The sequence below is a fragment of the Pelophylax lessonae genome (genome assembly GCF_965119305.1).
Source record: "Pelophylax lessonae genome assembly, chromosome: 6".
Classification (NCBI taxonomy): Eukaryota; Metazoa; Chordata; class Amphibia; order Anura; family Ranidae; genus Pelophylax; species Pelophylax lessonae.
The window spans coordinates 166,071,686-166,086,947 of NC_138773.1; the positions used below are offsets into that span (position 1 = coordinate 166,071,686).

The 15,262-nt window shown below is 42.4% G+C and overlaps 1 protein-coding gene across 1 annotated transcript in view; it reads left to right on the forward strand.

Annotated features, from left to right (window-relative positions):
* GTF3C1 (general transcription factor IIIC subunit 1) overlaps positions 1 to 15,262 on the forward strand; it is a 360,695-nt gene that overhangs the window by 30,153 nt on the left and 315,280 nt on the right. Inside the window, exons 4-5 of the mRNA XM_082260707.1 lie at positions 6,647 to 6,790; positions 12,834 to 12,930. Of these exons, the coding sequence (XP_082116833.1) occupies positions 6,647 to 6,790; positions 12,834 to 12,930 (241 nt within the window). The remainder of the gene's footprint in view (positions 1 to 6,646; positions 6,791 to 12,833; positions 12,931 to 15,262) is intronic.

Consider the following 15,262-nt stretch of genomic DNA (forward strand, 5'->3'; position numbering starts at 1 on the left):
CGTCACCTGTTTGTCATATACATGCAATCACTTACTGACCGCCTAACGACTATATGCGTCGGCCATTAAAAGCTAAATACTGGAGTTATGGCAGCAGATAGCCCCCATAACCCCGGTATTTTTTGAAACGGCGGGCGGTCGGCTTTCAGATAAGGGTGGTACCAGTGGCGGATTCGCCGCGGAATTACCCTTACGGTGCAGGGGAAGAGGTGCCCCCCCCCCCTCCTGCCGCGTCCCAGACGTTTTCCCAGCTTGCCGGACCCGCCGGCAGCGGGGAAAACTATCCGGTCCCGGATCCTCAGAGACAGGAAGTCGAGTGAGGGCAAGATGGCCCTCACTCAACTCTATGGTCTTGGAGGACCGGAGCTACGTCAAAAGACGTTGCCTAGCAACCGGTTTAAAGGGCCGCTTTTTTTTTTGCTTTTTTTTTTTTTCCTCTTTCAACAATTTTTTTTTTTTTTTTTCTTTTTTAGTGTAGTTGTGAGGTGTGAGGTCTTTTTGACCCCAGATCTCACAATAAAGAGGACCTGTCATGCCTATTTCTATTACAAGGGATGTTTACATTCCTTGTAATAGGAATAAAAATGATCAAAACATTTTTTTTTTTTTTAAACTGTGTAAAAATAAAAAAATAATAAATAAAATAAATAGGAAAAAAAAAAAAAAAAAAAAATTAAAGCGCCCTGCCTCCGTTAGCTCGCGCGCAGAAGCAAACGCATACGCAAGTCCCGCCCACATATGTAAACGGTGTTCAAACCATACATGTGAGGTATCGCCGCGATCGTTAGAGCGAGAGCAATAATTTGAGCCATAGACCTCCTCTGTAACTCTAAGCTAGTAACCTGCAGAAATTTTTAAAATGTTGCCTATGGGGATTTTTAAGTACCAATGTTTGGCGCCATTCTGTGAGCATGCACAATTTTGAAGCATGACATGTTGGGTATCTAATTACTCGGCGTAACATTATCTTTCATATTATGGAAAAAAAATGTGCTAAATTTACTGTTTTCTTATGTTTTAGTTCAAAAAAGTGAATTTTTTTTCAAAAAAATCGCATTTGGAAGACTGCTGCGCAAATATGGTGTGATAAAAAATATTGCAACGATCTCCATTTTATTCTCTAGGGTCTCTGCTAAAAAAAAATATATAATGTTTGGGGGTTCTAAGTAGTTTTCTAGCAAAAAAAAATGATTTTAGTTTGTAAACACCAAGTGTCAAAAATAGGCCCAGTCTTAAAGTGGATAAATGGACAACTTTGTGTAAAGCGCTACTTGGATGTTAGGCCTATGTATGTGGCCAGGCTGTGAAAAAGTGTTACACATGTGGTATCGCCATACTCAGGAGGAATAGCAGAATGTATTTTGGGGTGCAATTTTTGCTATGTACATGCTATGTGTTAGAAATATTGCATAAATGGACAGCTTTGTGTAAAAAAAATGTGTTTTCATTTTCTTTCCACATTTTCCAAAAACTTGTGGAAAAAAATGACATATTCAAAAGACTCATTATGCCTCAAAAATTATACGTTGGGCTGTTTGCTTTCCAAAATGGGGTAATTTTATGGGGGTTTCCATTGTCCTGGTGCTCCAGGGCCTTCAAAAGTGCGATAGGTTGTCAGGAAATTATATGTGTAATTTGTGCTCCTAGAATGCCGGACGGGGCTACTTGGATGTTAGGCCTCTGTATGTGGCCAGGCTGTGAAAAAGTCTCACACATGTGGTATCTCCATACTCAGGAGGAGTAGTAGAATGTGTTTTGGGGTGTAGTTGCAAGTATACATGTGCTGTGTGAGAGAAATAACCTGTTAATACGGCAATTTGTAAAAAAAAAAACAAAAAAAAAAACAAAATCTTCATTTTGCAAAGCATTGTGGGAAAAAATTACAACTTCAAAAAACTCACCATGCCCCTTATTAAATACCTTGGAATGTCTACTTTCCAAAAAGGGGTCATTTGGGGGGTATTTGTACTTTCCTGACTTTTTAGTGTCTCAAGAAATGAGATAGGCCTTCAGTACATCAGGTGTGATCAAGTGTGATCAATTTTCAATGATTCGCACCATAGCTTGTGGACTCTATAACTTTCACAAAGACCAAATAATATACACTTACTTGGGTTATTTTTACCAAAGATAAGTAGCAGTATAAATTTTGGCCAAAATTTGTGAAGAAAAATTACTAATTTGCAAAATTTTATGACAGAAACAAAGAAAAATGCGTTTTTTCACAATATTTTCAGTCTTTTTTTATTTATAGCACAAAAAATAAAAAACCCAGTATTGATCAAATACCATCAAAAGAAAGCTCTATTTGTGTGAAAAAAAGGACACAATTTTTGTATGGGTGCAGTGTTGCATGACTGAGTAATTCTCAGTCAAAGTGTGAGAGCGCTGAAAGCTGAAAATCGGTCTGGGCAGGAAGGGGGTGAAAGTGCACTGTAGGCAAGTGGTTAAGCAGTCCTATTTTTCCTCAGTGTTTATTGTTTCTAGAATTTTATCCCCTTTAATATCTTGTAATATGGAGCTCAGTTTAGAAAAGTTGGCTCTTTTGAAATGTAATGTTCTTGCACTTCCTTTGTGGCTTCTTTTCCTATGACTTACCTTGATTATAATTCCTCTGTGATCACTGTTTCCTAGGTTATCCCTTATTTTCACATCTGCAATTAGATCTGTGCTATTTGTAATTAGTAGATCTAGAAGAGCATTATTTCTAATTGGGGCATCCACCAAGTGACACATGAAGTTGTCCTGTAAGAACTTTAAGAAAAGACCAGCCTTAAATGAGTGAGCAGTTCTGTCCAGTCAATATCTGGATAATTAAAGTCACCCATTAAAATAATGTTGCCCTGCTTCGCTGCCATTCCTGACTATGAGAGGAGATCACGTTACTCCTCATCCTTCAGCTTAGGGGGCTTGTACCATACGCCCACTATTTCCCTTTGAATCTCCAGCCACAACGATTCCACCTTCACCTTTTCCTCATTAAAAATTGGTCTGGGCATTTTTTAGAACGAACAGCCGATTTTTATATTTGTTTTTTTAACCAAATTGCAAATAATGACAACCATTTCTTCCAGCGACCGGTGGGGGCGGTTGGTGAGGGGTTATTCAAGCAGTTGGTCCACTGCACTGTAATGTAAATTGGTACTCTGATATGAAGAGAACTGCGATGTAATGAATTACAGTGCCGTTTTACATTACAGTTCTCCTAGGAATCCCAGCCCCCCCCCCATCACAGTGTCCCTTTTCTGTCTAATCACAATGCCCTATTTTACTCTGCCTCCCCTGCACAGTACTACCTTCGGCAGGACAGAGGCAGGATTTTTTTTGTGTCTCCTCTCCAGGGTCTCCCGTCCCGCCAGTGATGTCATCTAATCAGCAGGGCAGGGGGTGGGAGGAGCTGCAGATCTGGATCATATTAACAAGTGGGTAATTACCTACTTGATAATATGAAAATACAACCCCGCTCTTTGTGCAGATCTCTCCAGCTGCTCCTGCTCTGCTGATAGGATTACATTGTTGGAGGGTCTGGATAGCCGGTAGAGGAGACGCAAGTATGCCCGCATAGCAGAAGGTGAGGGTCGAACGCTGTCCGTACCGCAGTCTTTGCATACCTTGGCCCGGTCATCAGCAGGCCATGGACAGGTCCACTGCCTGAGGGTTGGGGGACCGCTAAATTAGCCAGCTCTTGTTAGGACATGTGGCTGGTTTGTCCTATGGCCAGTCCGGGTCTGGTCCCTCATGTCCACTAGCAAACTATTCTTGACATACAGACACACCCCTCCCCCCTCTTCTACCTTCCCTGTCCCTCCAATATAAGGTGTACCACCAGACAGTCCCAAGCCAGTTATGTGAGCCGTCAAATCAGGTTTTTTGATATTCCCAGGAAATCAAAATTCTTTTTGTGCATCAGCGGCTCTAGTTTTTCCCATTTTTCCATCTTGAATTTGGGATTCACAATAAGCATGAACCTTAAATATTTGTATACTTAGGTGAAGCCCAGGTTGCATTTTCGGAGCCATTCATGTACATATTTGGCTTTTGTGGTTGAAAGATTCCTAGGATCACCTTCAGCAGAGTTGTTTATTTTCCAGCCTTGTTTTGCTTGCAGTTTAGCAGGGTGAGCATTCATGCTTTATTTTGCTAGGCTATGGGGTTTATTTACTAAAGTCAAATCCACTGTGCACTTGGAAGTACAGTCGCTGTAGATCTGAGGGGGACATGCAAGGAAAATAAACAACAACAGCATTTTTGCTTGCACTTGGTTGAATGATAAAAATCCACAGAGCTTCCCATCTGATCTATAGGGACTGCATTTTAAAGTGCACAGTGGATTTGCCTTTAGTAAATCAACCCCAATGTGTCCTCTACAATCGGAGGTGCTTTCTGGCTTATGCTTAGAGAGCTGCTTGCATCTAGCACAGGTGTCTCCAAACTTTCTAAACAAAGGGACGGTTTACGGTCTTTCAGACTTTAGGGGGCCCGGTTTGTGGCCACTGGGAGTAGAAAATGTCCTGACTGTAGTGGGGAAAAATAACACCCCATCTTTGGTGTCTGTGGAAGGTATTTTGCCCCATCATTGGTGTGAGTGGAAAGAATTGTCTTATCATTGGGCTACATTGTTGGTGTCATTGGGAGCAATTGTGACCCATCATTAGTGTCATTGGGAGAAACTCTGTCTCATCATTGGTGTCATTGGGAGAATTTGTGCACCATCTTTGGTGTCATTTGGAGAAATTGTGTCTCATCATTGGAAGAAATTGTGGCCCTTCATTGGTGTCAGTGAGGGGAATCATGCCCCATAGTTGGTGACAGTTAATGAAATAGTGCCCCAAGGGCAAGATAAAAGCAAGCAAAGGGCCGCATCTGGCAAGAAAAATTAGGCAAATAAGAGTAGCCTAAATCACCATATCTGATGAGCTACTGGGGGATGGTTACAAAAACATATCAACCTACAATAGGTGTACCAAAAAGTATCAAGTTTGATTGTAAATACAATATAAGCAAATGCAACATGTAGAGAAATTATATAAAACAAACACCTTCCCACCATCACCTTTAAAAAAAAAAAAAAAAAAGACAACGTTGTCTTAAAAACAAAAGACCGCACGGTGCACCAGATGCCACACTATCACACATACAGGAAATTTAAATCATAAATGTTGGTAAAGCAATAAACAATAATCCAATAAAAAGTGCATAGAATTCACCAAAAATGACTCCTTGAATGGTGCAGCAAGTATAGAACAAATACAGATCAAGGAGTATGGCCACCAAAAACATTGAGTCAGTGGATGCGCGCCAAACAATAGCATATAATGGATACATATAGTGAAGCAGTAATTCAGGCACAGCCCAGAGAAGTGAATGTCTAAACAATGGACTGGGCTTCTAGACAACAGGTGTCTATCTGATGAGAGGTAATTGACAAGACATAAGGCTAAATATGGCAGCTGTAGCACGAAATAGCAGGTAAGCAGCAGTGGAAAATCAGCAGTGAATTTCAATTCAGCAGTTTTAACCATAGACTGGAGCATCATAAACTCTTCATATGTAGTAACAGCATAAGTGGCTAGTGAGCAGTATATGACAAAGAGAGCAGCAGATAAAATGACAAAGGAGGATATGTGTCTGAGCAATTGAATAGTTGCAGCAGGGTACAGCAACTGATAGGCCAAATATAGAGAATGCAGCAGGATGACCACTCAGATTGATAGGCTAAACCCCGTAGTGTATGGCTCTGGATTCAAAGTCTACACTCCATCATAAACCCAACTTTCCGAGTGTAAAGAGCCAATCCTATAGCTCAGTCTGAGTGGGAATAATCACAGCCAAATCAAACCTGGTTCCTGGTCCCTGGTATATCCAAATCTATTCTTTCATATGCCTTCAGTATGTCACTGCCATCTCCATCAGAATATATCACGAATGCAAACCCACAATGCCGTAAACCGGATGTGTAGTCACCGCATCTGGCCCTCGGCCACAGTTTGGAGGCCACTGATCTACAAGTTATTTTGAAACTTACCACTGCAACAAGGCAATGAAAGTAGCATTTCTACACTAACTACCCCTCTGTCTAAAATTGATTTCTGGAGTTGCCTTTTCCTTATTAAAAAAAAAATGTGTTTTTTTTTTCTGTGTTATTTGACTAAGGCCTCTTTCACACGGGCGTTCCGTATGTCCGTATATCACCCCATCCGTTTGCGGGTGATATATGGACATAATGCATGTCAATGGGATTGCGGATGTCAGCGGATGACGATCGGCTGACATCCGATTTGCATCCTTTCAGTTCTGTTCCGTTTTTCTAACCCCATTTTTCTTCCATTTTAAAAAACGGAAAGGACGCAAAATCGGTTGTCAGCGGTGTCATCCGCAATCCCATAGACATACATTATGTCCGTATATCATCCACAAACGGATGGGATGATATGCGGACATACGGACCGGATGACACAAATGTCATCCGCTCAGTGGAAAAAAAAGTGCCGCAGCAGACGAAATAAAACTGAGCGGCCTTGTGAAAGAAGCATTACTGCTTTCTGGATGATTTATTATTTCTTTAAAATCATAACAATGATTGGTTGTGCGTTTGTTTGTATATATGATATATACAATAAGTGTTGTATCATTTTTTTTATTCCAGAATGGATGCTGGGAAAATCCATTATATTCGACGAGTCCTTGATAGAAAAGGCCTCATTACAATGCAGTCACATGTTATCAAGCTATGCAATGGAGCTCAGCAGCATTCTTTACTTCTCCTTCTGAAGCGCTTTCACGTTGACAGGTTTAGTACCACATACTTTACATGCAAAATGGTATTTTTTGCTATTGTTCACCAGGGCTTTAAGTACATCATTGGAACACTTTATTGTTCAGCTGATATTTGCAATGACTTAAGTTTGTTTTAAATGTAGCATGAGAAATGTAGGAAATGTATACAACCTTAAACCATAGGAATATGCATGGGAGTAAACTCTTAAACATTTCTGTAATTTTACACACTGTGATGCCCACTCATGTTTGGTGCTAAAAGGAAATCTATGTTCACAGCATATACAGCATATACTTTCATTTTCACATTGTAACATCAATAAAAACAATACAGTAAGTCCCCTACATGCAAACATTCAACTTAGGAACTTTCACTGATGCGAACATGTGTTCCCATATCCAATCCCGTAAAGCGGAGTACACACACTCATTTTTTTTTTTTTTTTTCATTCAACCCAGCGGGCTGAACAAAAAAAAAAAAAACTGACAGTTCGCCGTACCAACACAAGCAATGTTGGTGCAGTGATCTCCCATGCTGTGCCTTTGTGTTTTGACAGTAGGGCTCCTTTGTCTGCAAGCGGTGATCTTTGCTGGACTTAATAACAAGTTGAACTTAAAAACAAGCTCCTGGAATAGAACTCGTTTGTAAGTAGGGGACTTACTGTAGTTATTTTTGACAATTCAGTATATTGAATTTCAATATATGAAAAATCTAATTTCATGGTGTGAATGCTGTGCCTGTCTTTTGGCCATCTCTTTCCACGACTTCCTGGATGCTTTGCAGTTTCTCAACTGCTGTTTAGGTTACGTGGTTACATAGTAGGTAAGGTTGAATAAAGGCAATAGTCCATCCAGCACTGTCCAGCGTTACGTGTGTCAGTGTCGGTAATTATTTCCCATATCCCTGTATGCTGTGTTCTTTAAGATGCACATCCAATAATCTTTTAAAAATATCAATATTCCCTTCTGCCACTACCAATTATGGAAGAGAGTTCTACATCCTTATCGCCCTGACAGTGAAAACTCACCTGCAAATTTTAGGTTTAAACTGATTCTCCTCCAATCTCATTGTGTGGTCCGGTGTCCTCCTTGCCCTCCCTGAGGCTGTAAAGTTTTTTTCCTACGTTGGAATCCTCATTTAGGTATTTGTATATCGCTATCATGTCCCATCTCAAGAAAAAATGTAGTGCCTGTAGTCGTTCCTCGTTATTGAGGTCCTCCAGTCCCCTTATTAATGTTGTTGCCCTTCTCTGTACCCTCTCCTCCAGCTCCAGCACAACCCTCCTGAGGACTGGTGACCAGAACTGGACAGAATACTCCAGATTTGGCCTTACCAGAGTTTTATAAAGTGGTAGGATGAATTAAACAGAATCGGTCCCAAGACAGAGCCCTGGGGTACCCCACTTACCACTCCAAGGACTACATATCCCATGATACCTTGCTGCCTGTAAGCTGTGATACCCATATTGACTCTTCCTCCTGAAACTCTTCTTCTCAGCACCTCTGTAGTTCAGCAGACAGTCTTTGTGAATTATGTGACGCAGCAATTCCTATCAACAGGGCATATTGAATATATGTCACAAAATTGAAGGAAGTAATGGAACTTCAGAGTAAGTTTGCAAACTTCAAGGATGTTCAGAATAATAGGAGTAGGCTAGCAATTTAAAATACAAAGCAGAAAAGTATATAATAATGTTACCTTTTGGTCATTGGCACGTTTTAAATCAACATTGTTGTTAGAAAAAAAATTAGAATAAAAAGTGCCACATGCATTGAAGAAGTTAATGCTTGCCTCACCTGCGCCATCAATATTTGCTACGATAATGAGATTCTGCTGCCTGAAGAAACTTTAGAATTTAACAGTGAGTTTTGGAAATGTCAGATCTCTGACCTCTACATCACTACAGGACACCGTAATAAGATACCCCCCCTCCCCCACCAGGTTCCATGGTATGGCAAGTAGTGTCCCCTCTTCCCTGGTGGCCTGTTGGGGTGGACGTGGGCCCCTCCCTCGGACCCTGGGTACCCTTCCTTCCCACACAGCGTCCCCCACTATATATCGGGGTCCCCTGTTCGCCTGTAGACCACCCCCATCTACCCACACCTAGCTCCCCCCGCCCCAGGGTGTGGCCATACCTGTCCATGATCTCCTGTAGGGTGTCAAGCGGGCGATGGGGGCCGGGGGGCCGCGCCGCTGGGTGCCGCACGCGCAGTTTTTATGGGGAGTTGTCCTGGTGGGCCCCCCTTTTACTGTTATGTCCTTGATGTCCCCTGTGGGTCCCGGGAGCCACGTGGAGCCGCCATTTTGTCATGGATGGCTGGCTGTATATACGGCGGCCATTTTTGTGTAGTCTGGCACCCATTTTCTTGGTGTTTTTCCATTGAATAAACCAGCGCCCATGTTTTTGGAGCCTTGTGGATGGTGACTGAGGGTAGTAGACCTCTAGTACTGACTCCTGGACTTCAGCATCCAGCTCTGCTTTGTGCTGACCAGGGGTGGTGAGTTATTGTGAATGCCCTGAGGATCTCCCTCTCTCTGCTATAGCAGCAAATGTAGTGCCGCTAATGCGGCGGCGGGGGTCACTCAGCAATGTTTTTTTCTACTTTTGCCTAAATGGTCCCTGGTTAACATGGAGTCCCTGCAGAAAATTCCACCCACTGATCCCATCTTAGAGGCGGTGGGCCCTTCTGGGTCCTAGTCCACCCTGTCTGCAATGGCGACGGCTTTTGAGTCCTTAGTGTCCAAGGCTGATTGGACAAAAAAAAGACCAGCAAAAAGCGTCCACCGCCTTCATCTGCCTCCTCTGTCTCCTCAGGTTCTGAGTCTGATCTGGCCACCGCAGACGCGAGTCACCCTGCTGGGTCTGCATCCATGCACCCTAAGTGCTCTGATAGTGAGGATGATTCCTCTTCCACTACAGCCGCGCATGAAAAAGCGCTGGTGGATGCACTGATTATATCAGTGCAGGAAACTTTAAAAATGGAGGATGCAGCTGCGTCGGAAGCACCGGTCACCTTCGGTACCCGAAAATCCTCAAAAATGGCAAAGGTTTTTCCTTTTCCCGCCTATTGTGACAAAATTGTTGCGAATCAGTGGGGTTGCCCTAAACGCCATGTGGTTCCTAAGTGTTTCGCTAGAATGTACCCCTTTGAAGAGTCCCTGTTAAAAAAGTGGACGGTCCCACCTGTGGTGGATACTCAGGTTTGCAGGCTGAACAAATCCACTCTAATTCCAGTGGAGAAGTCTCCAGCTTTTAAGGACCCTTTTGGTAGGAAAGCGGAGACCTTGGTCCAGCACATGTTTTCACCATTGGCTTGGTGTCCCAGACCTTGACAGAGTGGGCTAAGCTTTTGCACCAGGATCTGGAGGGGGAACAGCTTCCCCCTGCCTTTGCGGAGCTGGCGGACCAGTTGGTCAAGGGGTTATAATTTATGTGTGATGCCTCTCTGGATGCGGCTCCCTTGATTTCTAGGCTGTCCGTGACAGCAGTGGTCCTTTGGCGCATGATATGGCTGAAATGCTGGTCTGTGGACCGAGCTTCCAAGAAGGCCTTATCGGATCTCCCCTTTGTGGGGAATCGCCTGTTTGGGTCTTCCCTGGATGAAATCATTAAGGGAGTCGCAGGTGGGAAGATAACTCTCCTCCCAAAGGCTTTCAGGGGCAAGGAGTCTCTTTGCAGACGTGGTCCTTTTTTTTTTTTTTTTTTTTTTTTATTGTCTCATAAGCGGCTTTTTCGTCCCTTAGGGTCTCAAGACATAGGATCCAAATGCGTTAGAACCATCTCTGGAGCTTCCAAGAGGCCCTAGCCTGGTAAGTCGAGAGCAAGTCTTTCCAGACCTGCAAACAAGCCCTCTTCTGCCTGAAGGAGCGCCCTCACCTGTATCTGGGGTAGGGGGAACATCTTTGTTTTTTTTTTTTCTGACCCGTGGACCTCTCTAATTTAAGACAGGTGGGTCCATAAGTTGATTCGGTCTGGCTACAAGATCGAATTTCGGTCCTTTCTTCCAGAGAGCTTTTTTCCTTCCAACCTGCGTTTGTTCCCAGACCGCCTGCATAGTCTTTTCGGGGCGGTACAAGATTTGCTACTACAAGGGGTGATTGTACCGGTTCCAAACTCAGAATGTTTTCTGGGGTTTTTATTCAGACCTGTTTACAGTTCCCAGTAAGGAAATCAAAGTTTGTCCAATACTGGACCTCAAAGCCCTGAACCGCTTTGTGCGGGTACAGAAGTTCCAAATGGAGTCCATTTCTAAGGTAGTGGCATCCCTTCACCAAGGGGATCTTCTGGCCTCTATCGATATAAAGGACGCTTGCCTCCATATCCCGATATATGTCGGGCATCAGTACTTCCTCCGCTTTGCCGTGGGCGAGGAGCATTGTCAATTAGGGGCGTTACCGTTTGGTCTCACCTCAGCTCCTCGGGTATCCACAAAAGTGGGGATTGCGGTACTGGGGTACCTGGATGATCTTCTGTGAGCAGAGTCTCCAACGGCTTTAAAGGACAACCTAGACATCACTGTGCGGAGTCTGCAGGAGTTTGGTTGGACTTTGAATTTCCAAAAGTCTGCTCTGATTCCATCCACAAAGTTGGACTATCTGGGTCTGACTTTGGAGCCAGGGTGTTTCTTCCGCTGCACAAGCTCCAGAAGCTGCAGGATGCCATTCGACTTCTGTTGTCCAGCAGTCGGTTGTCTCTCAGGACTTAAATTCTTTAAGCATATAAATAGTAAGAAAGCGAGGCCAGAACACATTGGACCCATAAAAGACGACAAGGGAGATTTGGCCACAGAGGACAGTCTTCAGTCTTCACAAAAGAATTGGGAGGCTACACTAACCCAGCTTGTAGGGCCAAACTAAACAACACACCTCAGGAAGTACCGCCATGGCTAACAGAAGATAGACTTAGAACTAAACTAGAGAAACTTAACATAAATAAATCACCGGGACCGGATGGCTTGGCCCGAGGGTTCTTAAAGAGCTCAGCCAGGTGATTGCCAGACCATTATTCATGATTTTTAAGGATAGTTTACAGACGGGTATGGTGCCAGCTGATTGGAACAAAGCCAACGTGGTACCAATATTTAAAAAAGGGCCGAGATATATCCTGGGTAACTATAGGCCGGTCAGTCTAACATCAGTAGTCTGCAAGATTTTGGAGGGGATGTTAAGGGACCACATACAAGACTTTAGCCTTTTAGGCTTTTGAAATTTAAAAATGCAGCAATTTTGAAATTGGATGAAAAGTTTAGCACTGGGAAACACTTTTTGAAAGATAAATAATGCATTTTATATACAACTATAAGGCTACATGTACACGGGACGTTTTCAAAAGTCCTTTGAACGCTCTAATTTTACAGCTATGTAAAGGAAGTTTAAAACGTCCATCGTGTCGCGTTTGCAGCTGGGTTTAGCGGGCGTTTGCGCTCAGATCGTTTTTAGAGGTCAAAAAATCATTCCCCTATAAACAGTAAAAACGCAAGCGCTAAACGCAGGTGACCGCGTTCCGTCGCGTTTTGCGTTTGAAACGTCGGTAAACACACGTTCTGAACATCCTGAACGCAAATAATTGCTTTCCAAAAAACGGCACTGAATTCAACTGCCTCTAAATGACTGTAAACAACTCAGTGTACATGGACAGATAAGATGACATAGAGGAGGGTTCAGGGGCTTCTGAAAATAACGCCCAACTGCTCCTAAATGTCCGTTTACAAGTAGCAGTGTACATGAGGCCTAAAGATTATACCAAAATGAGGGACAAATGAGGAGGAAAGAGCGACAGAGACTTTGTTCCAAATCAGGGACAGTTGGGAGCAATGGGCTTAGACTTCAATTTTCAAAAGGAGGTAAACAGTGGCATAGTACCGTCTGACAGCTAAAGTGGAACTCTCGCCTTTTAGATGATCTATATACATTGCAGTTTTTTTTTATTTTTAAATTAAACGTAATTGAAGACTCCTACCTGCCTTGCGATTTATAGATATTGCGCTTACAATGCCTTTTCTCAAACTGTTCTAACTGGGTTTTTTTGTGTTGTGTGTTCTTTTTTATTTTTTAGGAAAAATAAGTATGACACGCTTGCAGAGAGGGTTTCTTTAATGTTAACTGAACGTGAGAATCGCACAGAAACTTTGATAAACCTTCGGGAAGAAATGGTAATATACATGTATATTATGTATGTGTATATTCTGTGTAACTTTTCCTTTTATTTAAGCAATTTGTAGGCAAGACACATTAAGTAAGGCAATTTGACAAAATCCCATCAGCTGTTTAAAACCATCATTTATACTTCCTGCCTTCCAAAATAGTCTATAATGTTTTTTATAGTGAATCGTTTTTTAGTATTTGTTGCTCTTGTTTTAATCCGTCCTTTTTTTTTTTTCATTCCATAGTTAATTGATTTTAGATCTTAACTGCTTGAGGATCTTAGTGGACAGAGGCTATTAAAAAAAAAAAAAAAAAAAACTTTCTAGGCCCTTCTTCCCTTGCCTCCACTTCTCTAGCACAAATAGCAGTATTTCCTGGCTTTAAAAATGACAATTGGTGTTTCCTAGGTATTACAAAATGCAGCCACTTGCAGATACAGTAGTTTGCAAATGTTTTTGTTTAACACAGTGTATCCTTTGTTACATTTACTATTTCATCATATACATGTAGATCAAAGGCATGCATGATATTGCAAATCATCTGTGCCATTATAGTCAGTGGCACATTTGTTTGGATTATTATAAAGTGCATTTGTTAAAAGACCTGCGAACAACAATTTTACATTGTTTTTAAACACGTATCTTACACAATGATCAATTCGATTTAAAGACAAAGACTTTAAAATGGGGGCATAGCCAAGACAGGCATGTGACTGGACATATCTCACGGAGCTCCTGTGTACCATTCCAAACTGATCCTTCTGTCCTGGTCCTTTTGCTTCAACTGTGGTGCTGAGCTCACTGTTCTGTGACACACAAGGGACAAGAAGAGCTGTGTGGAGAGACAAGATGGAAACGCCCCTTTAGGTACATGACTGCGAGAAATTAGACTGGACTAAAGAAGTTGTATCTTGGCTAAAGAGGTTGGCGCGCGCACACACACACCAGAGAAGCTGACCATGAGAATCCGGTGAATTCGGAGACATAGAGAAATTTGCTTCTGCTATATGAAGATACAGGGACCACCTTCACCTTTAAGCCTTAATGGCAGTGCTCTGCTGCACAGGAGCTAAAACAGGCAGAGACTATCCTGCCTGGCTCAGATGCAGAGCCCACTTTAAAAATGTGCTTTTCATTACTAAGAAATATAATGCATTTGTGGCTAAGATCAGGTGAAAGGACATGGGGCAGAAACAGTGGCTTTATTGAGATGCGATCTGCAAAAGATCCTAGAGTTCACAGTAGCCTTGGGGAGCAGCATAAACGATAAGAGGATGGGCTGGAATTTGCTGTGCGGAAAGTGGCCTCTAAACATGGATTGCAAAAACCACAAGGCACAATATTGTTTGCGATGAAAAAAAGTGATCACAGTGGTGATAACTATAGCGCTTGCAGTGTCCCCTAGTGGGCTCTGAAGACGTCTAGCCAATGACGAAACGCGTTAGGTGGAACGCACGTGGTGACGTCATACGCACTCGAGTGGAACGCATACCGGAACTACCGCTCTCCACTCTTTTGTGCCGAACATATGACGGTCCTATCTGTTTGCCTGTTTGTTTGGTTTTGAACACGGTTACCTCACATTTGCTGTTATATTTTTTTTGAACTTTGGATGAGCACCTTTATCACCTGCTGGAAGTTTTATGGATTTTACCTTTGCTATGCATGGGGTGTGTGAATAAATATATTGGAAACAATACCACACTATCCGCTTTTTATTTCCTCATCACGGCTGTGATTGGAGGGGACTTTGCAGGAAGGGCACATTCCAAGGCTGGGATCGTGGCTGAAGGAGACTACCCGAGGTACCCGTAGTGGCTGTAAAGACCCAGGGAGAGCTATTCGATCCGGGCAGGATCTCTTAACAAGCACAGACGGTTTTAGTGTCATATGACATATAAAACCCACAGCTTTCGGTGAGTGGGCATTTCATTTATTTACTCACGGTGAAGGAAGCACTAAGGAATCCAGCAAGGAGCACCAGCACTTTATTATTATATTAATTGTGTTTGGACTGCATGATTTATTTATTTTTTACCAATTTGAAAGTTTTTTTCACTGCACACTGTGAAGGACTATAATAACCAGTGGTTTATTTATTTATCCACTTATTTATTAATTGTCTATTTATCAGTGTATTCAATTAATTATTTATTTGATACTATCACTATTTATCAATATTAAGCACTATTGTGAATTAAAAAAATTTCTCCCACTAGGGGACACTGCAAGCGCTATAGTTATCACCACTGTGATCACTTTTTTTCATCACCAGCACCCGCACTTTACATAGCAGCTGCAACATATTAATTAAATTAATTTAAATTATTTTATTTATTGA